Source organism: Myxine glutinosa, chromosome 11 (assembly GCF_964187855.1).
Source record: "Myxine glutinosa chromosome 11, kmMyxGlut1.1, whole genome shotgun sequence".
In the NCBI taxonomy this organism is placed as follows: domain Eukaryota; kingdom Metazoa; phylum Chordata; class Myxini; order Myxiniformes; family Myxinidae; genus Myxine; species Myxine glutinosa.
Genome location: NC_136271.1, coordinates 137,106,589 through 137,133,946, shown reverse-complemented (window position 1 = coordinate 137,133,946; position 27,358 = coordinate 137,106,589). Strand labels below are relative to the sequence as shown.

Sequence of the window (27,358 nt, the reverse complement as noted above, 5' to 3'; positions counted from 1 at the left end):
TGCTGATAGACGGGACGTCCGTTTAATGTCCATTCGAGGGACGGCACACACTGATGAATCACTCTGCATGTGAAACATCGGGATTCGAACCCAGGCTAGACGGCTTAGAGCCAAGTGTGCGTACCTCTCGCACCTCTAGGCCATACTTCCTGTATACAAGACTACAGTGACCAATGCTTCCACATCCAGTACTGGAGCAGAGCAAGAATAAATTGAAAAGGAGCAAAACTGCATGCCAATTGCAGTCCTCGCTCCTCAAGCACTTATTTACGCCTCGTACCCTCAAACCACTTCTTTCCCCAGTCATACATGAGAAAATTGTTTGTACATTTTAAAGTTTCTCTCCCACCCATCCACTGAAAAAAAATGATCATGCCGACAATTCAAAAGTCGTTCCCAGCTTTATGGCTTCCAGCTCTTGTAAATATTTACAATAAAGACCACCTGCTACCACTCAACATCGCTCTTGTATGTCACTACTTTGCCAAATAAGCTGTGGTTTAAAAAGTGAAAGCATGCAGGCTGAAAAAATGTTTTTCAAGAGAAAACACCCACTGCATCAGGCCTAGATGACGCTAATAATGCTACCTCATTTGGCAGTAGGGATGAGCGACGGAAAGCAATGTTTGAGCATGTGTGTCCACGATGGGTCTTTTGGTGTCGACGCAAATGGTGCTTGAGGCGAAACGTGGCACCGCAATTGTCACATGTGAAAGGTTTTTCACCTGTGTGTGTGCGCCGATGCCGTGACAGGTCACTTGACTGTGCAAACCGTTTTCCACATTCGCTGCACGCAAAAGGTCTTCCCCCAGGTCGCCGGCGCCCCTGTCTGCCATTTCCACAACCACACTCGGAATGACTTCCACATATCGTGCATGTTCCAGTGATACCATCCATTTCCAAGCGCACACCACCAAATCCCTCCTCACTGTTGCCATATGGAAGACTCTGTGGAAACCACATAAGATGGTTGGGACCCGGCAGGCTTTCGGGAGAAGGTTCATCAGGGGGAGTGGATGGTGGTGGGTACATTGTATATGCACTCTGATCTCCAGTTATCTTCTTGAAGATTTCCTGAAACAAGCAAGGAGTTACAAAAAACAAGAATAGCACTCTGCAGAGCACATACCTCTGCCAGCCTAAAATGTTTACTTTTTGTATCCCACTGATAAGCCGGATCTGGATCCGGATCTTCTTCAAAATCGAATCAGTTTGCCGAATCAGAGGGGAAAGGAAGTGGGAGGGGAGAGGAGAGTGGGAGGGTGAGGGGAGGGGCAGGGGGAGGGAGAAAGTGATGGGGAGAGGGAGGAGGGAAGGGAAAAGAGAGATATACTGTATATAAATTATTTTGAGGGGAGGGAAGGGGCTTTGACAGGCACCTCCATTTTGGCAGGCCTTTGATAGGCAAAATCTGGTGGAGATTGGTCAAGGGGTGTGGAATTGTATAGAAATCGAGGAGGAAAAAAAAAACAAAAATCTCTCTTTTTCTTTCTTTCTCTCTTTCTTTCTTTCTCTCTCTCTTTCTTTCTCTCTCTCTTTCTTTCTCTCTCTCTTTCTTTCTCTCTCTTTCTTTCTTTCTTTCTCTCTCTCTCTCTCTCTCTCTCTCTCTCTCTCTCTCTCTCTCTCTCTCTCTCTCTGAGAAAACATTCAGACCAACTCTTGCGACGTCAACTTGAATTCAAACATAACAGTCTAGCATGGGCAGATGTGAATTTACTTTCTTATTATGAAATCTTACTATGGCCATTTTCACACCAAAATTGTCTGCAATTAAATACCGGCATTGCCCCAATGCATTGCAATTGCATGCAATGCCAGCATTGGTTTTAGCGGACCAAACACATCAAAGCAATGCCATCAAATTAGTGGAAAGATGCCAAAATTTTGCTCGAGGTTATTGCAATGTCAATGGGGCCTGTGTTTGACTGACTTCCACAAAATCCGTTAAGCAAAAACAAAATCACCATATACAGTGAGCTGCAAAAGTATTCACCCCCTACCAATACATTTACATGAATTACAAATTATGTAGAAACAATTTTTCCAAATAAACTTTTTTATTCCCAACTGAAGAAATCAAACCAAGCACCGTTATAGTTGGAGATTAGATGTCAGGAATACCTGCAAAAAACATGTACAAATAAAAATTCACTTGTTGAAAAAGTATTCAGCCCCTTAGGTCAGGTACTTGGTGAAGCACCTTTTGCAGCAATGACTGCAATGCATCTTTTTGGATAGGTCTCTATGAGCTTTGCACAGTGAGATGATGAAATCTTTGCCCATTCTTTCCGTGAAAATTGCTTTAGTTCTGCCAAGTTTGATGGGGATCGTTGATGGACAGAAATCTTCAAGTCTCACCATAAATGCTCAATTGGGTTCAAGTCAAGACTTTGACTGGGCCACTCAAGAACATTTATTTTCTTCTTATCCAGCCACTCAAGTGTGCCTTTAGCTTTCTGCTTCGGATCATTTTCCTGCTGAAATGTGAATCTCCTACCCTGTTTCAGATTCATGGCCGACTTGAGGAGGTTTTCATCAAGGATTCTCCTGTACTTTGCACCGTCCATTGTCCTTTCTATCCTGACAAGCTTTCCAGTCCCGGCTGATGATAAGCAGCTCCATAACATGATGCTGCCACCATCATGCCTGACGGTAGAGATGGTGTTGACTGTGTGATGTGCAGTGTAAGGCTTGCGCCAGACGGAATGCTTTGAATTTAGAGCAAAAAATTCAATTTTGGTCTCGTCTGATGACAAAATCCTTTCCCTACATGCGAAGATTTTTCGCAAACTCCACACGAGCCTTTAGATGTGTGTTTTTCAGTAATGGTTTCTTTCTTGCCACCTGCAGTATCATGAAGAAGATTTTTCGCAAACTCCACACGAGCCTTTAGATGCGTGTTTTTCAGTAATGGTTTCTTTTTTGCCACCTGTCCATAGAGGCCAGTTTTGTGAAGGGAACGGGATATTGTTGATTGATGAACACAGACCCCAATCTCGGATATAGAACCTTGCAGATCTTTCAAAGTCATTGTTGGATTTACAGTGACATCCAGAACCAGTTTCCTGCTTGCCCGACTGCTGAGTTTGGATGGGCGACCTGATCTGGGAAGAGTCTGGGTGGTATGATACGTCTTCTACTTCTTAATGATGGATTTCACCGTACTCAAAGGGATAATGAGTGACTTTGAAATCTTCTTATAACCCTCTCCTGAACGGTGCTTCTCCACCACTTTATGTCTGACTTCTTTGGAGAGCTCCTTGATCTGCATGTTTGCCTTGTTGGTTGACCAAGTGAATTGCACCTTAAAACTCCTCAGATAAGTGGGGAGTTTAATTTTTAAGATAAACCCCTGATACAGGTGGAACCTTTCACACTTATTTTTACACACCTATCAAACAAATAATAATTTGCTCCTGAAGTGATTTTGTGGTTAATTAGGCAAAGGGTTTGAATACTTATGCAAATGAGAATCATCTGATTTTCTCTATTAATCTAACTTATTCACATTTTATCTGCATTTTTTACCTTTATCACTTTGGAGTTATTTATGAAGACTCTATATATACATGCAAGTTTGATTTGAAAGCATCATGAAATAAGCCAGTTGGCATCGAAATGTAAAAACTTTGGAGGGGGGTGAATACTTTTGCAGGCCACTGTATATGAGACATGATATAGTCAAAGCATGCCATGCATATTTGCATGATCACATTTTCATCTCCTAATTGTCACGTTTCAAACTTTGTTTCAGGTCAATTATGATACACATCATTTTGGGTTGAGTTGGCCCACAGTGTAGAAAACACATGAATACATTCGTGGCCAAAAATGATGGCACCCTTGCACTTTTTTCAAATAACTCACAATTTTCTCTAAAAATAAGTTGAAATTGACAAAAGTATTTGGTCTCCACAATTCTTTACTTCACTGTTAATATTACAGAACCTTTGTTTTTGATTCAGAACTTAATATATCCTTTTAAATCAGAAAATAAAAAGAAATGGTATTGACAAAATTATTGACACCCTCGACTTAATATTTGGTCAAAGCCTTTGGACAAAATAACTGCAGTCAAGCGCTTCCTTTAGCCATGAATGAGCTTCCTACACCTCTATACTGGCTGTTTGGCCCTCTCTTCTTGTGCAAACTGCTCCAGTTCTCCCAGATTTGCAGGGTGCCAACTCCCAACTGCTGTTTTCAGATCTCCCCACAGGTGTTCAATGGAATTTCGATCTGCGCTCATTGCTGGCCACTTCAGAACAGTCCAGCATTTTGTCTTGAACCATTCTTGGGTGCTTTTTGAAGTGTGTTTGGGGACATTGTCCTGTTGCAAGACCCATGACCTTTGACGGAGACCCACCTTTCTCACACTGGGTTGAACATTGCGCTCCACAATGCCTTGGTAATCTACTGATTTCATGATACCATGCACACATTCAAGGCACCCAGTGCCAAAGGCAGCACAGGAACCCCAAAACATCACTGAACCTCCTCCATGTTTGACTGTAGGGAAGATGTGTTCTTTTCTTTGAAGGTTTCATTTTGTTTACTGGAAACATAGAGATGATGTGCTTTACCTAAAAGCTCTAATTTGGTATTATCTGTTCACAGAAGGATTTTGGCTTGTTCAGGTGTGTTTTGGCAAACTCCAGTCGGGCTTTCTTTTGTCTCTCTCTCTCAGCAGTGGGGTCCTCCTGGGTCTCCTACGATAGAACCCCCTTTCATCGAGTTGGTGATGGATGGTGCGAGTTGAAACTGTCAGACCTTGTGTCTGAAGGTCAGCTTGAATCTGTTTGGCAGTCGATCAAGGTGCTTTCTCCACCATTCGAACAATCCTTCGCTGCAATCTTCAATCACGTTTTCTCTTGCGGCCACATCCAGGGAGGTTGGCTGCAGTGCCATGGGCCTTAAACTTCCTGATAACATTGCATACGGTGGACACAGGAACATCAAGGTCTCTGGAGATGGACTTCTTGCCTTGAGATTGTCCGTGCATGGCTACAATCTTGTGTCTGACCTCCACAGACAATTCCCTTGTTATCTTTCTTTTCTCCATGCTCATTGCGGTACACATAGTGACGCAAAACAGCAGAATGACTCCTTTTCTCTATTCAAAATGGTTGAATGAGTGATTTTGATATTGCAGGCACCTGCAACTCACCAAAGGTGACTTCAACACCAAAGTAAAGGGGAATCACCTGCTTGAAATCTAATTATTTCTGACAACTTCTAAAAGGTGCCAATAATATTGTCCAGGCCATTTTAGGATTTCTGTGTGGAATAAGCTAAGTTTAGTATTTTTTCAGCTTTTTTTGTTTTGTTCCACTGCAACCTAAAGAAATACATATGTGGATACCAAAATATTTTTTAAATTTCAACAATTTTCTGGAATAAATGGTGCATTATTTGAAAAAAGTGCAAGGGTGCCAATACATTTGGCCACGACTGTATTCTCAAGTAATGGTCAACACATCAGCAAGAAATATCTCTACGTCCTTACGTTGGTCTTCTTGCTGAGGTTCTTGTTCTGCCGTCTGCCAGGCAACGCCTCTGTTTGTTTTATCGACACACGTGTCAGATCCTTCTGTTGGAGAACAACAAGGGAGTGTCGTTTAGTATCAATACCTTCTTTCCAAATTGGTACAAACACAAAAGCGAGATTTGACTGTCCCATTCTTAGGCACAATCCAGAACCTTAACTCTATCTCCCATCCAAATGAATAACACATGGTTTTACAATCAAATCATGAAAGGTACCCGACACAAAGTTACACGACCCTTCACTCCACAATGGCAATAAGACAAACAGACATTTTTTTTGCCACATATGTTCCTCACAAATCTAAAAGTGATAGCATCTACTCTGTCAATCCTTCTTAATTACTTGTATTTTATCACCAAGGAAACGCTTTTCCAATTCAAAAGCTAAATACAACAACAACAACAACATGCATTTTAAGGCCATTTTCCCTGCTAGAGCGGGGGTTACCTTGCGGTCCCAATGACAATCTTCTCCATTTTTCCCTATTTTCTGCATCTCTCCTTGTTAACCACCTTGCCCGCATTTCTTCTTCCACCATCTTTAGCCAAGTCTTTCTCGGTCTTCCCCGTCCTCTACTTCCTTCAACATTCATTTCCATCACTCTTCTCAACCAGTCACTTTCATCCTTCCTCAACACATGACCAAACCATCTCAACCTGTTCCTCTTCACAGCATCAATCACAGGCTCTATTCCCATCATCTTTCACAATTCATCATTTGTCTTCCTCTCTCTCAACGATACTCCACACATCCACCGAACCATTCGCATTTCCACCCTTTCCAGCCTTCGTTGCTGCTCTACGTTCATTACCCATGTCTCGCTCCCATAAATCATAACACTTCTCACACATGCAGCATACACCTTTCCCTTCAGCTTCAACGACACTCCCCTCCTCATCAGCACGCCACTCAGTTCCCGAAACTTCTTCCATGCACATCTCACTCTAGCAACCGTTACCAAGTCTGATCCACCTTCTCCATTCAGCATGTCCCCAAGGTAGCAAAATGTTTTCACACCTTCCAGCTTCACCCCGTCTCCAAGATCCAACTCAACATTTCCTCCATCTGCAGCTCCCTCTGTGCACACCTTACATTTGAATGTAGCTGCCACACTGGTTAATGACCCTCTCAGACCACAACATTTTTGATGAACCCAATCAGCGCACATTGTACATTGAATGGAGTTCATTCCGACACCCTTCCTGCACACAGCACATGGCCACTTCTCAGTTCTTTCCACCTCACCACATGCTTTACCACTTGCCATCACCTTCGTCTTTCCGATATTCACCTTCAGACCTTTTGCCTCCATACATTCCTTCCACTTGTTCATCTTTTCCTTCAGTCCATCCATACTTTCGGCAATCAACACCAGATCATCTGCATACAACAACTCACACGGTAAACCCTCCTTTACGTTCTGAGCCAGCACCTCCATCACAGCTACAAATAGTAGTGGACTTAGTACCGACCCCTGATGCACTCCCACCTTCACCTCAAACTCACCACTGTTCCCGTCGTTCGTCCTTACAGCTGTGCGCGCTCTTTTGTACATTGCCATCACTACTCCGATCAACCATTCCTCCACTCCTAACTTCCTCAATGCCCATGTCAATACTTTGCGTGGAACCCTATCGAATGCTTTCTCCAGATCAACAAACCCAAGAAACAACTTCTTCCTCTTCTCCATGTACTTCTCCTGCAACTGCCTCACAATAAAGAGCGCGTCTGTCGTTTCTCTTCCTGGCATCAATCCAAACTGCATTTCGTCGATCTTCACCTTCTTCCTTATCCTCCTCTCCAACACCCTTTCCAATACCTTCATTCCATGCTCCAATAACTTTATCGCTCGGTACGAGCCACACTCCAGAGGGTCACCTTTCCCCTTGTATAGAGGGACGAGGGTACTCAGTTCCCAATCCACTGGAATGCGGCCTTCTTTCACTACTAGATTACAGATCTCTGTCATTCTCTTCACACCCCAACTTCCTGCTGCCTTCAACATATCTCCCACAACTCCCGTCGGCCCTCCCGCTTTTCTACTCTTCATTGCTTTTATCGCTTCCTCAACTTCCTTCTCAGTTATCTTTTCTGCCGGTCCTAAAACTGGGTTACTCTCTATGTTGCCATCCCATTCATTCTCTGTATTCAACAGCATTTCCATATATCTTGATCTCCCTGTCATTGTCCCTACATTCCATGTCCCAAACCTCAGAAACCGATCTCCACTTCGGGCTGTACCCTACCCATATGTAGTTGTAATTGTCATGGTTCTCTTTTTGAGGCAATGTTTTTATGGCTGGATGCCCTTCCTGACGCCAACCCTCTTAGTCGCCTCCTACGACACGCAGCGATACGGTGTACCTATTCTAAACCAGGGTACACACCGGGATCAAAAATACGCAATAATACGCAATACGATCAAAAGCTAAATATGCAATACATATAACAAGGAGTTGATATTCCTGAGGTCCCTTGCCTTTTGGGTGGTATGAGGAATATATCTGTTTGATATGAAAGCCAAATCTGGAACGTTTTTGGAAATATCATGAACACAAGCCAAGTTACCGAGATGGTTGCCATGGCAACATAATTCGACCAATCACGGCCGTGATCTCATCAGGGTGAGACAGTGTCATGAGGATTACATTCAAGACCCATTACACCAGGTATCAATGCAGCTGCACTTATTTTAATTGTCTCTAATGTAGCAATATTCTTCACAAGCAAATACCACCCATCGCAAATACCACCAAATACCACAAGCAATACCACCAAATACCACAAGCAATACCACCAAATACCACAAGCAATACCACCAAATACCACAAGCAATACCACCAAATACCACAAGTAATATTAAAAGAAGAGGGGCAGGGGTGAGAGAAGAGGGGAGAGGAGAGAAGTGGAGAGTGGAGGGGGGGGGGGGGGGGGGGGGAGTAGATGAGATAAAATGGGAACAAATCAGAATTATAATGAGAGCAGATCGCACAAAAATGTGAAACAATGCAATCTCGTGTTTTAAAAAAAATTCACATTTTCAGCAGGCGGTCTGAATAACACCAAGGCATCGCATGACACCGCAAGGCCGCACCACAGGCATGTGCAGTCTGAAGGTTGTACTTTGATCCATCGACCAGTTATTACAAAGGAGAATGGGATGTAATTTTCGTTGTGTTTAGCAGAGTGACAGTGCATGCCGCCTACAGGTACACTTAACTGTGAATTAACATTGTACACAGTGCGGGGTAGAGCAGGTGACTGAGCTCTGTACATAATACCTCGTCTTTCACTTCACCTTACCACGTCGCTCATTTGACACTGCCGCGTCTTGTCGTAAAAAGACGTGTGTGAACACCGTGGGCTGCACTGCAGATCTCTCAAAATACCAACTGTCACCAGCAAATCCCGCCGGTCACTTCGCTGATGGGAATACCGGGAGAGCGGGAAGCGAGGAAGGAGGGCAGGGTGGAAGGGGAGGTGTTCTCGACTTGTGTTTGGTAGGAGAACTTGAAGGGGAAAGGGGGGAAGGGGATGCGGGTTCTACCACCTTACACCTCATGGAGGTATACAAGTGAGAGGGTGACTTGAGGGAGATGGGTTAGTTTACTCTCTTCGCCTCTCTGCATCAGCTGTGGTACCAACTGTGCCTCTCTGTGTCACCAACTGTAAACTGCATTTCAATGTGTGATAACTGTCGATATGGCCTTGTGCCAGGCTGTGCGAGCTCCATTAGTGAGGCTAATTCCGGCTTCCTCAATACAGATTCGCCACACCTACACATTCTCATGGCTTGAGCTGCCAAGCTGTCATGTGTGCTTTATAAAGACATGTAAACAGAGGAAAATAAGATTAAAAACGTACAGCCTTTGGTTTGAAGAGGGGAGGACAAAACAGTAGGGTAAGAAAAAAAAATCTCACTGTACATACACAACGCATATCTATTGCATAAATAGTATGCCACGCTTATATAAACAAATGCTAAGAAATAACAAGCATTCTAATAAACAGTTTTATTCACCTCTAAAGACCATTCCCACAACAATATTATCCATGCTGTGTAGGCATGCCCCATCCTTTTAATATCAGTGGTGTCTTTCACAAAGAATAATGTCTGTAGCATTTCCAAGTAACAAACAGCCTGGTGTTGGCTTAGCGGTTAGGGTGCCGGCTTGGGATCCTAGGATCCTGGGTTTGAATCCCGGTCGATCGCTGAATTAACGCCAGGGGGGTTGACTAAGCCTGTCATCCTTCCGAGGTCGGCAAATTGAGTACCAGCTTGCTGGGATGAATGATCACGGTGTGTACCCCGATTTAGAATAGGTACACCGTATCCCTGCGCATCGTAAGAGCGTGACCAAGGGTTGGCGTCAGGAAGGGCATCCGGCCATAAAAACATTGCCTCAAACAAGGAACCATGATTGTCATGGGGCCCGCAAGGCTAACCCCTGCTCTAGCGGGGAAAAATGGCCTTAAAACGATCATTCATTCATTCATTCAAACAAGAAGCACTCCATCAGTTCATGTTTGGAGATAGTGCACCAGATGACACCTGGACATAAAGCAGCATTTCACAGATCTCAAAGTTTTAAATTTCCCCAAATCTCATATTTAGATTCTTGACATTACTCACAATACATCAAGAACGGACATTGCTCACCATCCATCGATTCAAAATTCAGCCTCCATTTACTCAAAAAAAAAAATCTCTGACCGAAGATTCGTTGTTCACTTTACCAACAGCTGTTAATCACGATGTAACAAATGTATGGAAATGTGCTCAAGTCCTTATCCAAGTTTTTGATTTTGACACACATGCCTGCATTGACAGAAGATGCAAGTTATTTTGGGGACCTTAAATCATCCGACAGCGAATATCCCACATGTTTTCATTGGTGCGCAAAGGTCAGTTGGTGATGACGTTTGCTTCGTCCAAACACACCGACTGTCTTCCGAAATTGCTGAACAAACCGATGAATGGACTTGCCGTTTGGGGCCAATGGGAGATTGAACTACTTCCTGAACTTCCTTTGTAGTCACCAATGATTTTGTCTCAATGAACTCAACAAATTTGTTTTCTCCTGCACAGTCAGCCCCCCCCCCCCCCCCCCACGTCTTTCCCTTCCTCTCATTCCTCCCCATGACCCCCCTCCTGTCCCTCCAAGTATCTCTCTATTTTGTCCCGCCACCCTGCTCTGTTAGTGCATTCCCCTTCCACACCGACCTTTTCTTTCTTTTTTTCCACACGAAGTTGAGGCTCGTATAAGAGCTAACATAGACCATATCATAAAGGCAGCAAGAGACAAGAGGGATGAGAGAGGGAAGCACAACAACAGTAGGTAACAGGGACATCAGGATACCTGTGGAAGAGAGAGTGATGGGGAAAGGTACACGGGATAAACAAGATGGATACTCCAGGGACTTTCAAGAAAGAAAAACAGAGGATTTGAAAAAGGAGGGTTTGGGGTGGATTAACGGAGGTAGAAAGGATCATGGTTTTGGATGGTTGAAGATATGAGATGGTGGTGAACAGCTGTTTTAAAGACATGGAGGGAAGAGTGGGATTGCAGAGAGTGTGTGAGTTTGTTCCAGAGGTGGGGAAAAAAGAGGAATGAAAGATAGAAAGATAGAAAGACCTGGAGATAGAAAGATGGAGATAGAAAGACCACCAACCTGCCTGCGGTGAGAGAGTGAAAGGCCCTCAGAGTCAGCTTCATCATAGGACAGACCAATGATCCTAAAAGCCTTGGTTTTTAGGAAGGGAGAGCAGTATTCCATCAAGCTGCAGATGAAAGCTTTGTAAGTGGTTAGGAGGTCAGTTGTGCCAAGGAAGGACTTTGCACGACGGAGGATGCCCATTCGACGACTGGTTTTGGAGGCCCATTTACAGCTTACAGCTGCTTTCTACGGTTCTTTCACATCCGAGTCCGTTCTGTGTTCTAAGTCATCCACAAACCCATACGATGTATGCAAATAAAAATAAACAAAATTCATACATAACGTCTCCCCCATTATGAAAGTTATGCTGTTACCAATTATTCCTCCCAATGTCTATACTGGCCCAACCAGTCCAAAGGGTGTCACAATATTCACTTCATGCCTCGCCTCACTCATGCCGGTAATGAAAGGAGTCCATTCCTAGTGGTATGCGTGGCCTCGGTTCAACAACCAACCAATTATGAAAAATAGTGACAGAAAGCATGCTGTGCTGAAAAAAAGCTCGAAATAGGGAGACAGGTGGGCACTTGTATATCTATCTGGAGACATTCTGGAGTCATATCTGTCTATCTGTGTTATATAAAGTTATATCTGTGTTATATCTGTCTGGAGTCTGGAGACACTTGTCATTTTGACATTACTTATATCTGTCTGGAGGGAAGCATCCAAATCTATAACTAGAAAGGATCTGAAAATGCAAAGCCCGTCCGCATCAGTTTGTATTCAGACTTATTCTTATTCTTCCGTATGCTTAAAATAACGAAAACGGTTAAAAAAAAAAATACAAAATGAAAATAGATTTTATGCAGCCTTGACCGTTGAGCTTTAGATCGAAAAAAGAATTCGCTTCTAGCTTTTGATTCGTGAAGCAATTCAGTGACCCAATGTGCAAATTCTGAAAATTTCAGGTCATTCGGATGAAAATTGATGATTTTGTGACGCTGACCTTTGACTTTTTGACCAAATTATTAATTTGCCTTCTCCATATTCCCATAACAAAGCTTTGTTGAAAATTTGATGACAAAACTGAAATGGTAAATTGAAATTTCAGGTCAATTGGATGAAAATTGATGATTTTTTGTGACCTTGACCTTTGACAAATTTATTAATTTGCCTTCTGCGTACTATCATAATGTTACGTTTGTGGGGGTAGATGATGACATACCATAGTGGAGATAGAACTGTGTAGGGTAGCATGGACCGTGTGCGAGTAGGAAGCCAATCTCAATGTATGAGTATTTAAATAGAAAAACTGAGCTCAAGATCGTTTACGTGTCACCACATGGGGGTGGTGTTATTTTAACTAGGTAGGGTTAAGATTAGTTTCCCGGTATGTGATTGCCTCCTGTGATTTTCTCTATGTTCTTACAATTATAACAAGCCGGCCATAAAAACGAGCGCTCCATGAAACCACAATAACCGACATGCATGCCGACAGAAACCCGAACATTCCCGATCAGAGCCAAACGTTCTCGATAGACAAGTAAACCCCACCCCACCAACCAACTAAGGAAAAAGGCCACGCCCCGAAGTTCGTCATAGGTCGAGCCCGACCATGGGGCGATTCAGTGGAACTCGGCGATTGGTTGGGGTGACATCAGGGCAATAAGGTTCGAGCAGAAGAGGAAGAATCACTCTCTCTCTCATGCTGGCTTCGGAATGGGCGGTCTCTCTGTTTTTTTGTCTCCGGCTCTCGGCTGATTCTGGGTCATGTGGAGTTTTGAGGAGAGCTTTCGGAGCTTTGTGGAGCCTTTGCCACGTTGAAGGAGGGGGTGTTGTTTGACTCTGTGCTCTTAGGAGACGGAGGAGGTCACAAGCAAGGTGAAGGAGGCTATCCTGTTGGCTTGCTTCATGCCGGTGGCTGCTACGGGCATGGCTCCGCACCATTGTTGGGCGTTTCCTGCACGAGCAGCTCAGGCTGCCTTGTGCTGCCAACTGGATTCGGCGATCTCATTGGAACAAAGCTGAGTGTCGGCTGGCTTTGAACAATTGATTTTCATTTATTTTATCTTTCCCCTTGTCTGTTTTTGAGTCCGAGTGTGGAGGTACCTCAATTAGAATTATAGGTTTACCTCAGCATTTATTTTTATTCTGTGCATGACTTTCATGAAATCATTATTGTGGCATTATTTATTTGTTGAGTCGTGTTTCTGTGTTTGTGGGTTCAAGTATAAGCCCCATGAGCTCCGTGCAGGTAAGCACTTTGGTTCCGTCACCCGCGCCCGATGGACCACCCTCCAGTTTCGGCTACGCGCCTCAGACTTGAGAACCGTTGCAGCCTTCCATCATCCGGCGGGGGTTAATCGCTGGTGACACGACAATAATAAAGCTTTGGTGAAAATTTGATGAAAATAGCTCAAATTATTCCACAAGCTGTCTTACTGGTGTTCTGTTACTTTTCAGTTTCATGTATATCATCTGTATAATGCATTACAGCAACTCGCCAATCTTGCTTCAACAACTCCAATCCCTATGACCTGTACTATCAAGAATGACAAGAGCGGCATCTTGCTGGGAGTCCACACAAGCTTCACGTTAAACTAAGTCGCACAACATTGTGATGCGGATTTATATTAGCATCACTTGATCATAGGTGCATTAAAATCCTGGAATAGCCTACAATGATAAAATAAGAGGTGAGTCATTAATACAGAGACTGCAGTGTAAAGAGAAAGCCAATAACCACCTCCTCAGGCAACTTGGGATGTACACCAAATGCTGCCTAAAAGCACAGCTGCTTACATCAAAAAGTAAATAAAGTACTCACATAGGAAACAAACACCAGGTAAACTGTAAGCATAAATGCTAGAATATTGCAGCGAAGAACAGTTTTCAGGGTGCCAACGATGATTTTCCCATTAATATTTGCCACTGCCCCCACTGCCATGCACCTTGTGGGTTCCACTCTGTCTTCACCCGAATGTTCTCATGGATCTGCACTCCAGAGCCAGCCGCTGGGGAACCTGAGATGTTATCAGGTATGTCATATTGCTCATCAATTCCTAAGAGGAGTGACAGGCAAGACAGGCAAATAAGCTACTACGGAGTTGCACCATTACAAAGCAGACATTATCTTTCTAAAGCAATTATATAATACATGATCACACTTGGACTCATCACTTCCATCAATCATACTAAAATACGCAATTTGGCGTCTGTCTGATGACTTTTTGACCACAATACATTCGATCATTACTTATCCGGTCTCAACCAAACTTGACAGGATGACTAAGGGTTACACAATGAAGGTTGTAGCACATTCATTTGCCCCCCCTCCCCAATGGGGTTTTCTCCACTGAGCGGGTTTTCCCTGCCATTGCCGTCAATGGGGTTGTGTGTTGAGGTATATATCCATGTTAAGTTGGCGTTATCGTGGCGTTTTTCCAAGGCCGCTTGGAATAACAAAACGAATGATAATAGCATAATATTAATGTTATTACAAAACAATATTAATTCTAATAATGTCCCACTTCCCCAAGGGGTTTTTCCTGCAGTGATAACGTGTATAAATATCTTATAATGGCGTTTCCATGGAAGCAACGGCTTCTACAGGAAGTAAAAATATTGTAAACCACAAGCACGTTTGATTACCTTTTTAAATGGTCGATAATACTGCTTAACAAAGAACTGAAATAAATTTGGGAAAAAAATAAAATAAAATAATCGGACATAAGTCCATGCTTATCACGTCGACGATCGCTCCTGATCATAGATCTACAGCAGTCTATATACCCCACAAGGGTTAATAACATGACCCTTCCTGCCGTTTCTGTGGAGTTCTTCCAAGGCGTTTTGCTTTTTCCAAAGTTGATTCTCAGTACAAACGTAATAACAACACTTATAATAAGAGCATAATATTAATGATATTATGAAACAATTTTCCCACTCCTCAAGGGGTTTTGTGGATTGCGATATTGCCCCCGCCACCACCCTGACATCCTCAGTGAAGTAAATGTTACTATCAGGAATTTAAAATGGTGTGGCATGGTCTGATCCTTTCATTCACCTGATCTAACATGTTATAATATGCATGTTCTGATCCTTTCATACACCTGATCTAACATGTTATAATATAATGTATGGTCTGATCCTTTGAATGACCTGATCCAACATGTTATGTTGTCATGCATAAGCTGATCCTTTCAATGACCTGATCTAACATGTTATAATATCATGCCTGTTCTGCTCCTTTCAATGACCTGCTCTAATATGTTGTAATATCATGCATGTTCTGATCCTTCCAATGACCTGATCTATCATGTTATAATATCATGCATGTTCTGATCCTTTTAATGACCTGATATAACATGTTATATTGCCATGCATGGTCTGATCCTTTCAATGACCTAAGCTAACAAAAGTAATAGTAATAATAATTGGCAATAATAATAATAAAATTACTCCCCCCTGATGCTACCGGAGTGAGTGGGTGACGGTGTACGAGTCTATGTAAATGCAAATAAGACTGTTTGTTTGTGGACCTACTCCTCTGAGCTCCCAACGTTAATGTGACGAAACTTTATAGGATTACATTTTTTTTAAACATGATGCACCTTAATAGAGGTTCTAAAACAGTCATTTTCTCACAGTTCATAACTTAAACACATGACCTACCACCTGTCACCATCTCCAAGGGCACATCCATATATACAATGCTTTATAAAAAGCCCAATTATTTTTCGGATTTCTACCTGCATACCGATATAATTGGTGAGATGGTGAACTCCAATCATCAAATATGGTATCAAATGTGAAAATAACTGTTAGTTATGACATTACAAACGATCGGTAAGATTGGTGAATGAGTCATGTGACCTCTCAAATGCGCTAATCGCGAATTATTCAAAAACCGAAAATAGTACAAACACAGCCTTTACATAGATTCCAAGGTAATTTTACTGCTCATCAAACGACACAACTCTCAAGAACGAAAGAAGAGTTTGTATAAACAAGGTGACCACCATAGCCAACTTCTCCAAATATATACCCTGTGAAAATGCCTGGAAATGCTGGGTACCTTTGCTAGTACTATATATAATTTGGCTTGTTCATATTCGGGGTTCATATTCCAAACAAAATTCATACTCGCGGGGGTTCTGGAGGAGATGATGCAAATTATCTAAGTAAATGAGTATTGTGCAGTGCCACAACCGGTGGGAGAGTGCATTACAAGTCCCAGCGTTTTATAATATTATAATAGTACCAGTCATGAGCCTGGTGTTGGCTTAGCGGTTAGGGTGCCGGCTTGGGATCCCAGGATCCTGGGTTCGAATCCCAGTCAATCGCTGAATTAACACCAGGGGGGGTTGACTCAGCCTGTCATCCTTCCGAGGTCGGCAAATTGAGTACCAGCTTGCTGGGATGAATGATCCCGGTGTGTACCCAGGTTTAGAATAGGTACACCGTATCCCTGCGCATCGTAAGAGGCGACTAAGGGTTGGCGCCAGGAAGGGCATCCGGCCATAAAAACATTGCCTCAAACAGGGAACCATGATTGTCATGGGGGCCGCAAGGCTAACCCCCGCTCTAGCGGGGAAAATGGCCTTAAAACGATCATTCATTCATTCATTCAGTAGTACCAGGCATGTTTACCCATCACTTTGCTGACAGGTTAAATCAATAGAAAACATGTACTTCACAAATAGCTATATTCACTCGATCATTTGCCCGATGTCATCTTCCATATGCTTGGAAGTCAGCAAACACCACCTTCATGAACCAACGTCATTCCTTGTATATTGCACAAGAAAAAAAAAAATCACTTCCGCTTCATTGCAAAGCTTAGTGTTGTTTGTTTTGGTTTGAACCTCCGCTTAACATGAGTGAAATGAACCATTTTGAAAATTTTGACTTATTCTCACTCGGATTTCAACATCACCATAATATACATATAGTCACGTGAAAAGGTAAGTACACCCCATGTAAAGTTTTGACTTTTTCAACATATTTCAACATATAGCTATTTGATCTTCATTTCAACAATATTGATAGATAAAGGGGATATAATATAACAAATATCATGAAACATTTACATTTTGTAGTCCATTGTATAATTTAAATAAACATAAATGCAAATTTCGCATATGGAAAAAGTAAGTACACCCTTGGCTCTAATAGGTGGTATTGCCCCCTTTGACAGAAACAACCTCAAGTAGGTGTTTATTATAACTGTCTACCAGTCTCTGACATAGACTGGGAGAAATTTTTGCCCACTCCTTCATGCAGAATTCTTTCAGCTGTGCGATGTTTGAGGGGTTTCTTGCATGCACAGCTCGTTTCAAATCCCCCCACAACATCTCGATGGGATTTAAATCCAGGCTTTGACTTGGCCATTCCAGAACCCTCCATTTCTTTCTTTTCAGCCATTCCTTGGTGGATTTACTGGTATGTTTCGGGTCATTGTCATGTTGCAAGGTCCACCTTCCATTGAGCTTCAACTTTCCGACAGATGGCCTCACATTATCCTCAAGCACCCTCCGGTACAATGAATAATTCATATTGGATTCTATGATGGTGAGCTGCCCAGGCCCTGATGCACCAAACCTGCCCCAAACCATAATATTTCCACCACCATGCTTTGCAGTTGGTATCAGGTTCTTGTGGTCAAATGCTGTCTTTGGTTTTCGCCAAACATGTCTTCTGGTACTGTGGCCAAATAGCTCTACCGTTGACTCATCTGTCCAGAGCACATTGTTCCAGAAGTGCTGGTCTTTGCCTCGGTGTTCATTGGCAAACTTTCGTCTTGCCCTGATGTTCTTTCTGGACAGCAAAGGTTTCCTCCTGGCATACCTCCCATGTGGATCAAATTTGTGCAGCCTCTTTCTAATGGTAGACTCGTGCACTTTGACATCAACAGTGGCAAGAGCTTCCTGTAGGTCCTGTGATGACATTCTGGGGTTCTTATAGACTTCTTTCAGAATCTTGCGGTCTGCTCTCGGGCTGAACTTGCTGGGGCGGCCAGGCCTGAACAAGTTGGCAGTTGTTTGGAATCTTCTCCACTTGTAGATGATCTACCCAGACAGTCGAATGATTGATTTCAAATTGTTATGGAGATTTTTTAAAATCCCTTCCCAGACTCGTAGGCATCTATAACCTTCTTTCTGAAGGCCTCAGAGAGCTCTTTTGATCTAGGCATGGTGATGCCGCACACTTCAACAACAAAGAGCAAACCAAACTAAATGTCTGAGGTTTAAATAAGACAGGTCCCTCCAAGATCCTCTCTAACGATGTTCTAATCATTTGCACCTGAGCTGGTGCACCTGATTCTAATTTTAGGTATTTGAAGTAGTGATAAATGTAGGGGTGTCCTTACTTTTTCCACATGCGAAATTTGCATTTATGTTTATTTAAATTATACAATGGACTACAAAATGTAAATGTTTCATGATATTTGTTATATTATATCACCGTTATCTATCAATATTGTTGAAATGAAGATCAAATAGCTGTATGTTGAAATATGTTGCAAAAGTCAAAACTTTACATGGGGTGTACTTACTTTTTCACGTGACTGTATATAGACAGATACATATACACTTAGGCAGCCTGCAAGATCTGGTTTTTACTTTTATGCAAAAGTGTGGAATTATCAAACCTGCTAATGCACTCATGCACTATTACACAGAATAACTTTACAATTGCATGTTTGTTTGTTTGTTTGTTTTTTGTTTTTTTTTGTATACTGAATCGAGGCTTGTGAAAGAGCTAACATTTACTTCACAAACAAATCAACCAGACAAACAAAATATATTAAAAGAGGGAGCGGAAGACAAGATGGGGAGAGAAGGGGAAGCACACAAACACAACATTTGAGAGCAGGGAGATGTGTGGGAGGGAGAGGGCTTGGGGGGAGGAGGCGTGGGAGGGGGGGGGGGGGGGGTGGGAGAAGTATAAAACACAAGGACACCAAGGACTTCCAGGACAGAAGTTGGTATTTCAAAAAAGTGGATTTGGGGTGAAATTAGCGGGGGTAGAAAAGATCAAGGTTTTGGATGGGGGAAGGTAAGAGATGGTGGTGAACAGCTGTTTTAAAGACCTGGAGGGTGGAGTGGGATTGAAGAGAGTGAGGGAGTTTGTTCCAGAGGCGGGAGAAAAGAGGAATGAAGGAGTGGAGGTGAGCAGAGTCTTGATTTTGGCAGTTTAACCATAAGAGGGTTGCAGGCAGATCTTGTGCGACCTGTAGGAATATTTGGGGGACAGAGCCCAGAGAGAGCTGGGGGGGCAAGGCCAGAGAGGAGTCGGTAGAAGACGGGGTGTAGAAGACAGGTCACAAAAAGAAGACCAATCGTAACGGTGTAGCTGGGCTTGGATCTCCTGAGTGGAGGCTCTGTCATGTGACCAGATCCTCAGCTCTGATTGGTGGACGTTTGCGATGGACATACATACTGTCGCGTCACCAGCAATTAACACCACAAGATGACGGATAGCTGGTCGGTCTTACTCAGAGGCGGAGAAGCCAAAATTTGGCGGTACTTTTTGGCGCACAGGACGGAACCAAAGTGCTTACCTGCACGGACGAAAGCCACACAGGTTTATCCTTGGACCCAACACCATTCAAACAAGACACCACAAATAAAATATGCCACCACAAGGATTTTATTGAAAATAAATTAAGACGAAATAAAGTTTGGAGTAAAATAGTTGAAATTCTTATTTGAGGGACCCTCCATGCAGTTACAAAAACAGACAAGAGGAAAGACAACGAAAATAAAATGATATTCTTTTTATATCGGCCAGCCCTCAGCTTGCTCAACGAGATCGTTAAATGTGGTGTCGGCAGCACAAGGCGGCCCGAAGCCGCCCACGTGGGAAACGTCCAACAATGGTGCGGAGTTCCTCTTCACTGCGCCATGAACGTGAGGCAATTAGTGCGGCTGGTCCTGCTTCGATCTCCACTCCCTTCGCTTCGCTCTCCACGGTGATGGTGGGGCGGGGTTTAGCCCGACCGGGAATGTTCGGGTTTCTGTTGGCATTTATGCCAGTAGTTGTTCTTGTTGTCATTGGTTAACGACGTGGATTTTTATGGCCGGCTTGTTATAATTGTAAGAACATAGGGGGAATTACAGGAGGCAATCACATACTGGGGAGATTAATCTTAAACCCTAGAGCTAATTAGCATGTCTTCACACCCCCTCCCTCCCCCGTATGAAGAACACATAAACAACCTTAAGCTCACAGTTTTTCTACTTACATACATCGAGATTGACTTCCTACTTGCATGCGGTCCATCCTACCCTACACAGTCCTATCTCCACTCTGGAATGTCATCACCTACCCCCACAAACATAACAATACATAAACCGTGCGGACAGACAAACGCTGTTCCAGACAGCATTTGCCCTACAGGCTACGCCGTAAAAACTCTCGAAAGTTGATTAAATCGTTCTAAAAATATGCTAATTTTCTGTTATATTAGAATGAAAACTATAGTCATCATGGATGTGGAGAGGGGGAATGTGATGAAACATACGTGTCTGTTTGCTTATGGGACGAAATGCGTCAAAACCTGGTAATTGTACACAGGGTAACATGGTAACATTTTACCAAGTTGCGATGGCGACCTCCAACTTAAAGATAGTAATTCATGACAGTCTGGAGCACAGAGTGGAACAAATATAATTTATTTGAGACAAGCTCTGCCACAAGCTTTCGTCTTCAAACAAACAAAATAACTTTATATACAAAGTAGAAGGCAGAAGCAGGGAAATTGATATTAAGAGGCCTTCGCATCAACTCACTTGACAGTAAGACTTATGAGAACACTGGGGAAAAATGTAAAATAAAATAAAAACCCATCACTAATTATTAAGCAATTAAAGTAAACGAAAAGTGACAAAAATCAAGCAAACTGACCAAGAGAGATACCCAGAAACTGAATAACCAATTCCAAAACTTTAGGAAATAGTTATAAAACTGTTCTTACGTTGGCAAGCAACATCACTTGCATAACCTTGCCAAGCAGTCTCCATTGAAGCTGGGGTCTCCTCCAGGTGAGGCTCGTCAGGCACAGACTCAAGGTTCTCATAATTATCATCATTAGATTGCTCTGCACACACACACAAAGTAAAATATGCCACAAACTTACTTGCAATCTCAATAAAACCATTTGTGTTTTGCATGTTTATAGCAAAATAAAGAAAAGTCGAAGTGGGAGACATGTTAAAAATGTGTGAAGAATGGAAAAAAACGAGAAGCACTTTTTCTAATAAACTTTCTTTTTCAAACATTGTGCATCACAGAACTAGAAGAGACATGTGAGCCACACCTTCATAGTATGGATCGCATGCATGCACGTGCATGCACGCACGATATATATATCCACGATATCCATTTTTCCGTTCTCCAACCTATAGCTTTGTCTTTAAAAAACTCAACGTTTCGGCCAGCAACCCAGCGTGCGCTGAGCCTCCACTAGCCTTCATCAAGAGAAGTTCCCTTGTTCACCTCCTCCCAGATATACCTGGGGGGAGGGGTGGGCCTATTCTATCAACCAATCACAAAGCTGTGTTGCGAGACCTCGTGACCATAGACCCATGCTCGGCTTATGTTGCAAGTGTTTTGTGTGTCTTTGAGCGGTGTATTGTGTTTTGTTGTCCGTGTTGCCTGTGTCGGCTATGTCCCACTTTGTCTTTGTCCTCCTCCCAGCATCGGTGTCTCTCTGATGTATTTATGCATGAGAGGTCCGTATGCCTGTGGTAACGCCACAGTCTCCTCTGTCAATGGTGCCCTCGTTTGGCCAGTGTGCCAGGCCTCCAGTATTCGCCTCCTGGCCCGGTTCGGGGATGCCGCCAGCAGCCCAGCACGTTCACATTGTCCCATAGAGGAACATGGCCCGCCCTTATTCCATGCTTGGCGATAGCAGATCTTTCTGGGTGATTACACTCAAAGGCCTTGTGCTGTTCATTAATGCGCTGGCCTAAGGTTCTTCCAGTCTCGCCTATGTATTCTCCACCACAGTCACATGGAATGGTGTATACCACACCTGTGCAATCATTCTTTAGTCTTTTGTATTTGACCTTGGTCAGTGCACGTCTCAAGGTGTATATAGGTTGATAGTTAACCCTCACCCCGACCGGTCTCAAAATCCTGCCAATCCTTTGAGATACCCGTGGCACAAATGGTAGCACGCAGAAGCCCTTAGGTGGTTCCTGTGGCACGTCCTGGATTCTTGGAGCTGCCAGTACCATTTCATTTTTTGGGCAGAGGTGGTCTGGGTAGCCATTGGCTTTCAATACCCATTTGAGATGCTTGATCTCTCTCCTTTTGCCCTTCAAGGTGGACGGTATATTCCTTGCCCTTTTTACGAGTGTATTCACCACAGCTCTTTTATGGTGCAGTGGATGGCAAGACGTGAAAGAGGTAACGCTCGGTCTGGGTGGGTTTCCTATACACTGCGGTACTTAAGCTTCCATCGAGGTTCCTCCTCACCAGGACGTCCAAAAATGGAAGCGACCCATCCTGTTCTTCCTCACAGGTGAATTTGATGGAAGGAAACATTCCACCGATGCCCTCCTGGATTGCATTAACAGCCGTGCTGGGGCAGATGACAAAAGTGTCATCGACATAGCGGTACCAGACACGTGGCTGTGTTGGGAGGGATGGGATGGTGCGTGTTTCCAGCTCTTCCATCACCATATTGGCAACCACCGCAGACACCGGAGAGCCCATCGCAGTGCCGAACACCTGTTTGTAAAATGTGCTGTCAAAGACGAAATAGGTGGAAGACAGACAAGTGCTGAGAAGGTCACATACGTCATCAACATTCAACTTGTCGGCGGCCTGTTTCCAGCAATCATCCTCCATTAGCCTCTGTCTCGCCACATCAACCGCCAGGGTTGTGGGCACGTTTGTGAATAGCGAAATGACGTCAAATGACACCATGGATTCGTGTGGATGGATCGTGGTGTGTGTTATTTTATCCACAAACTCGGAGCTGTTGCGCAATCCTCGGTCGGTTTTTCCCACGAGGTACTTTAGTATATCGGCCACGAACTTTGACAATGCATAAGATGGTCCATTGATACACGACACGATGACCCGTAATGGAACGTCTTCTTTGTGGATTTTTTTTTGGTAACCCATACACTCTGGGAGCGAAGCCGTTGCTGCTGTACAATCGCTGGTAGTTTGTGCTCGATAGTCTTCCTGTTCTTTTTAACCTTGCAAGCAGCGAGTTTAACGTGCGTTCTTCCTTCTTAGTTGGATCCTTCGTTATACGTTCATAGGTGTTCGTATCATTCAATAACTCATGCATTTTGTCCTTGTATGTCGAGCGGTCCAATGAAACTGTCGCACGACCTTTGTCCGCCGGTACAACCACAATCTCGTCCATCCTGCGCAGCTCTTGCAACGCTCGTCGTTCCACTGAATCCAGGTTGTAATCATTTCGATTGAAGAGAGGTGTGATATATATTTTTAGTCCTAAAATTCTTAGTCCGAATTCTTAGTCCTAAAACCCTATTTCGCGCTTTCCGGGAAGGACGTCATAGGTCCCAGGTCCCGTCGTTCAGTCAAAGACAAGGGGACTAATCCCCCTTTGGTAAGGGGAAAAGGCCGGCGCTGAGATCCGCAACAACATATATATATATACAGGGTGGGCCAAAAGTAACCATACATAGGGAAAATAAACACTTTTATGAAATTACTCCAATAACGTAAGTTTTGCCGATTAACCTCTCCATTGATGTAAAAATTGGCTTCATCGGTAAACAAGATCCCAGATGAGAAGTTTGCGTCATCGTTCAATTTGCTTAATACCCATTCACAAAATTCCATCAGTCTATCCGGGTCGTCTTCACTCAGATGCTGCGCCATATGCAATTTGTATGGATGCCATTTGTTTGCTTTCAAAATGCACCTGATACTCGATCTGCTGACACCGCTTTCTGCAGACAACCGTCGTGTACTTTTTAGGGGACTCCGTGTAAGCTTTGTTAGTATTCTATTCTGTCCGTTGTATCTTCATCTGTGGCTGTACGGCTGCGACCACTTTAAAAAACCCTATGTATGGCTACTTATGGCCCACCCTGTATATATATAACAACCACTCACAACAATCACTTCAGGATTCTGTAAAGCGTGATCCTATCACTTCAGGATTCGGTATATATATATATACAGTGGGGAGAACAAGTATTTGATACACTGCCGATGTTGCAGGTTTTCCCACTTACAAAGCACGTAAAGGTCTGTAATGTTTATCATAGGTACACTTCAACTGTGAAAGACGGAATCTAAAACAAAAATCCTGAAAATCACATTGTATGATTTTTAAGTAATTAATTTGCATTTTATTGCATGAAATAAGTATTTGATACATCAGAAAAACAGAACTTAATATTTGGTACAGAAACCATTGTTTGCAATTACAGAGATCAGACGTTTCCTGTAGTTCTTAACCAGGTTTGCACACACTGCAGCAGGGATTTTGGCCCACTCCTCCATACAGATCTTCACCAGATCCGTCAGGTTTCGGGGCTGTCGCTGCGCAACACAGACTTTCAGCTCCCTCCAAAGATTTTCTATTGGGTTCAGGTCTGGAGACTGGCTAGGCCACTCCAGGACCTTGAGATGCTTCTTACGGAGCCACTCCTTAGTTGCCCTGGCTGTGTGTTTCGGGTCGTTGTCATGCTGGAAGACCCAGCCACGCCCCATCTTCAATGCTCTTATTGAGGGCAGGAGATTGTTGGCCAAGATCTCGCGATACATGGCCCCATCCATCCTCCCCTCAATACGGTGCAGTCGTCCTGTCCCCTTTGCAGACATGCATCCCCAAAGAATGATGTTTCCACCTCCATGCTTCACGGTTGGGATGGTGTTCTTGGGGTTGTACTCATCCTCCTCCTTCCTCCAAACACGGCGAGTGGAGGTTAAACCAAAAAGCTCTATTTTGGTCTCATCAGACCACATGACCTTCTCCCATTCCTCCTCTGGATCATCCAGATGGTCATTGGCAAACTTCAGACGGGCCTGGACATGCGCTGGCTTGAGCAGAGGGACCTTGCGTGCGCTGCAGGATTTTAATCCATGACGGCGTAGTGTGTTACTTATGGTTTTCTTTGATACTGTGGTCCCAGCTCTCTTCAGGTCATTGACCAGGTCCTGCCGTGTAGTGCTGGGCTGATCCCTCACCTTTCTCATGTTCATTGAGGCTCCACGAGGTGAGATCTTGCATGGAGCCCCAGACCGAGGGAGATTGACTGTCATCCTGAACTTCTTCCATTTTCTAATAATTGCGCCAACAGTTGTTGCCTTCTCACCAAGCTGCTTGCCTATTGTCCTGTAGCCCATCCCAGCCTTGTGCAAGTCTACAAATTTGTCCCTGATGTCCTTAGACAGCTCTCTGGTCTTGCCCATTGTGGAGAGGTTGGAGTCTGATTGAGTGTGGACAGGTCTGGAGACGGCTTTGCGGTCGGTCTTTGCGGTCTTTGTGGTCGGAGACGGTCTGGAGACGTCTTTTATGCAGATAACGAGTTCAAACAGGTGCAGTTAATACAGGTAATGAGTGGAGAATGGGAGGGCTTCTTAAAGCAAAAACTAACAGGTCTGTGAGAGCCGGAATTCTTACTGGTTGGTAGGTGATCAAATACTTATTTCATGCAATAAAATGCAAATTAATTACTTAAAAATCATACAATGTGATTTTCAGGATTTTTGTTTTAGATTCCGTCTTTCACAGTTGAAGTGTACCTATGATAAAAATTACAGACCTTTACGTGCTTTGTAAGTGGGAAAACCTGCAACATCGGCAGTGTATCAAATACTTGTTCTCCCCACTGTACATCACAACAATCACTTCAGGATTCTGTAAAGCGTGATCCTATCACTTCAGGATTCTGTAAAGCATGATCAAATCACTTCAGGATTCGGTATATATATATATATCACAACAATCACTTCAGGATTCTGTAAAGCGTGATCCTATCACTTCTGGATTCTGTAAAGCGTGATCCTATCACTTCAGGATTCTGTAAAGCGTGATCAAATCACTTCAGGATTCGGTATGTGTGTGTGTGTGTGTGTGTGTGTGTGTGTGTGTGTGTGTGTGTGTGTGTGTGTGTGTGTGTGTGTGTATATATATATCATATACCTTGCATACCATAACACCAATCTCAGACAACACCCAGCTCAACAAACTGATCATATGTACAGAGCCTGTGGTTGTGGGGTTGTGAATTACCCGGAAGGCCGTGCTCGTGCTCGGATCGTTCATGAAGCCAAGACTTGGTGTCGGATCCGACGTTGTTTTCCAGCCGACTGAACGTCGTGGCGGCCTGCAGCAGCTCCCCGCTCAGGCCGCGCAAAAGCGTCACCAGAGCGGCAATCAGTGAGCCCAGGCTCGGCGGGAGTTGCGCCTCGGACTGGTCATGGCACTGATGCCCGGCGGCGGGCTCGGTCACGCTGTCGGCCAGACGTCGCAGCATGGCGTACGCAGCGAACGGCAAGCGTTGGCGACCCAGCTGCAGCAGCTCCTGAAGAAGCGTCGGGTGCGCGGCGCACGCCAGCAACTCCTCGAACGTCTCGATCCCGAGCTCAGCACTCAGAGCCGCTGCCACGACGGGCCGCACACCTTGTGTCGCTAACCACCCGGGGAAGTTCCTCCGTGGGTCTAAAGACGCTTCAGAAACCATGTTATTGCAGGTTCGAAGCCAGACCGTTCGAGAACTTGTTTAATAGTATGCAGGGCAGATGGAAAACAAACACTAAAGCTACAACCAGCGGCTTGTTGCGCAGTTACGATCGAATTGATGCATTGACCAAGATCAGCCTGAAAAAATGTCTTCCTTCTTCCGGTAAATACCGATTACCGGATCTTAACAGATTTACTAATACTGATATTATTTGTATCCTTAATTTTGTAATTCACGTCTGTACAATGCTCGTAAAAGAAAAAAAATGAGTTTATAGGAAATATACGAGTTCACAAGGAATGTGAGAGGAAAAACGATTCCATCCTTTCTTGTATAACTCCTTGATACACCTCCAAAACAAGCTCCACTGGCTGTGATTGAAAAAAAAAAAAGTGCAAATGTTTTTATTGTGTTTTTAAACAATAACAAGCAGCATTATTTCGCTATTCTTCGCTTTTTGTACAGG

General features: G+C 43.7%; 1 protein-coding gene across 4 annotated transcripts; it reads right to left on the bottom strand.

Moving 5' to 3' along the window:
- On the bottom strand, positions 1-27,063 carry LOC137436816 (uncharacterized). 4 transcript variants are annotated; one of them, XM_068130949.2, is made up of 5 exons: positions 26,442-27,063; positions 21,186-21,308; positions 14,155-14,265; positions 5,504-5,587; positions 1-1,074 (listed from the first exon to the last, which is right to left on the bottom strand). In XM_068130949.2, the coding sequence occupies exons 1-5, from the start codon at positions 26,890-26,892 to the stop codon at positions 1,004-1,006; spliced, it is 840 nt and encodes a 279-aa protein (XP_067987050.2). In that variant the 5' UTR covers positions 26,893-27,063; the 3' UTR covers positions 1-1,003. The 4 variants fall into 4 exon arrangements, with proteins under 4 accessions (XP_067987050.2, XP_067987053.1, XP_067987052.2 ...); XM_068130952.2 differs by having other exon boundaries at positions 1-948; XM_068130951.2 differs by having other exon boundaries at positions 5,504-5,584; positions 26,442-27,052.
- Positions 27,064-27,358: the final 295 nt, after the last annotated feature.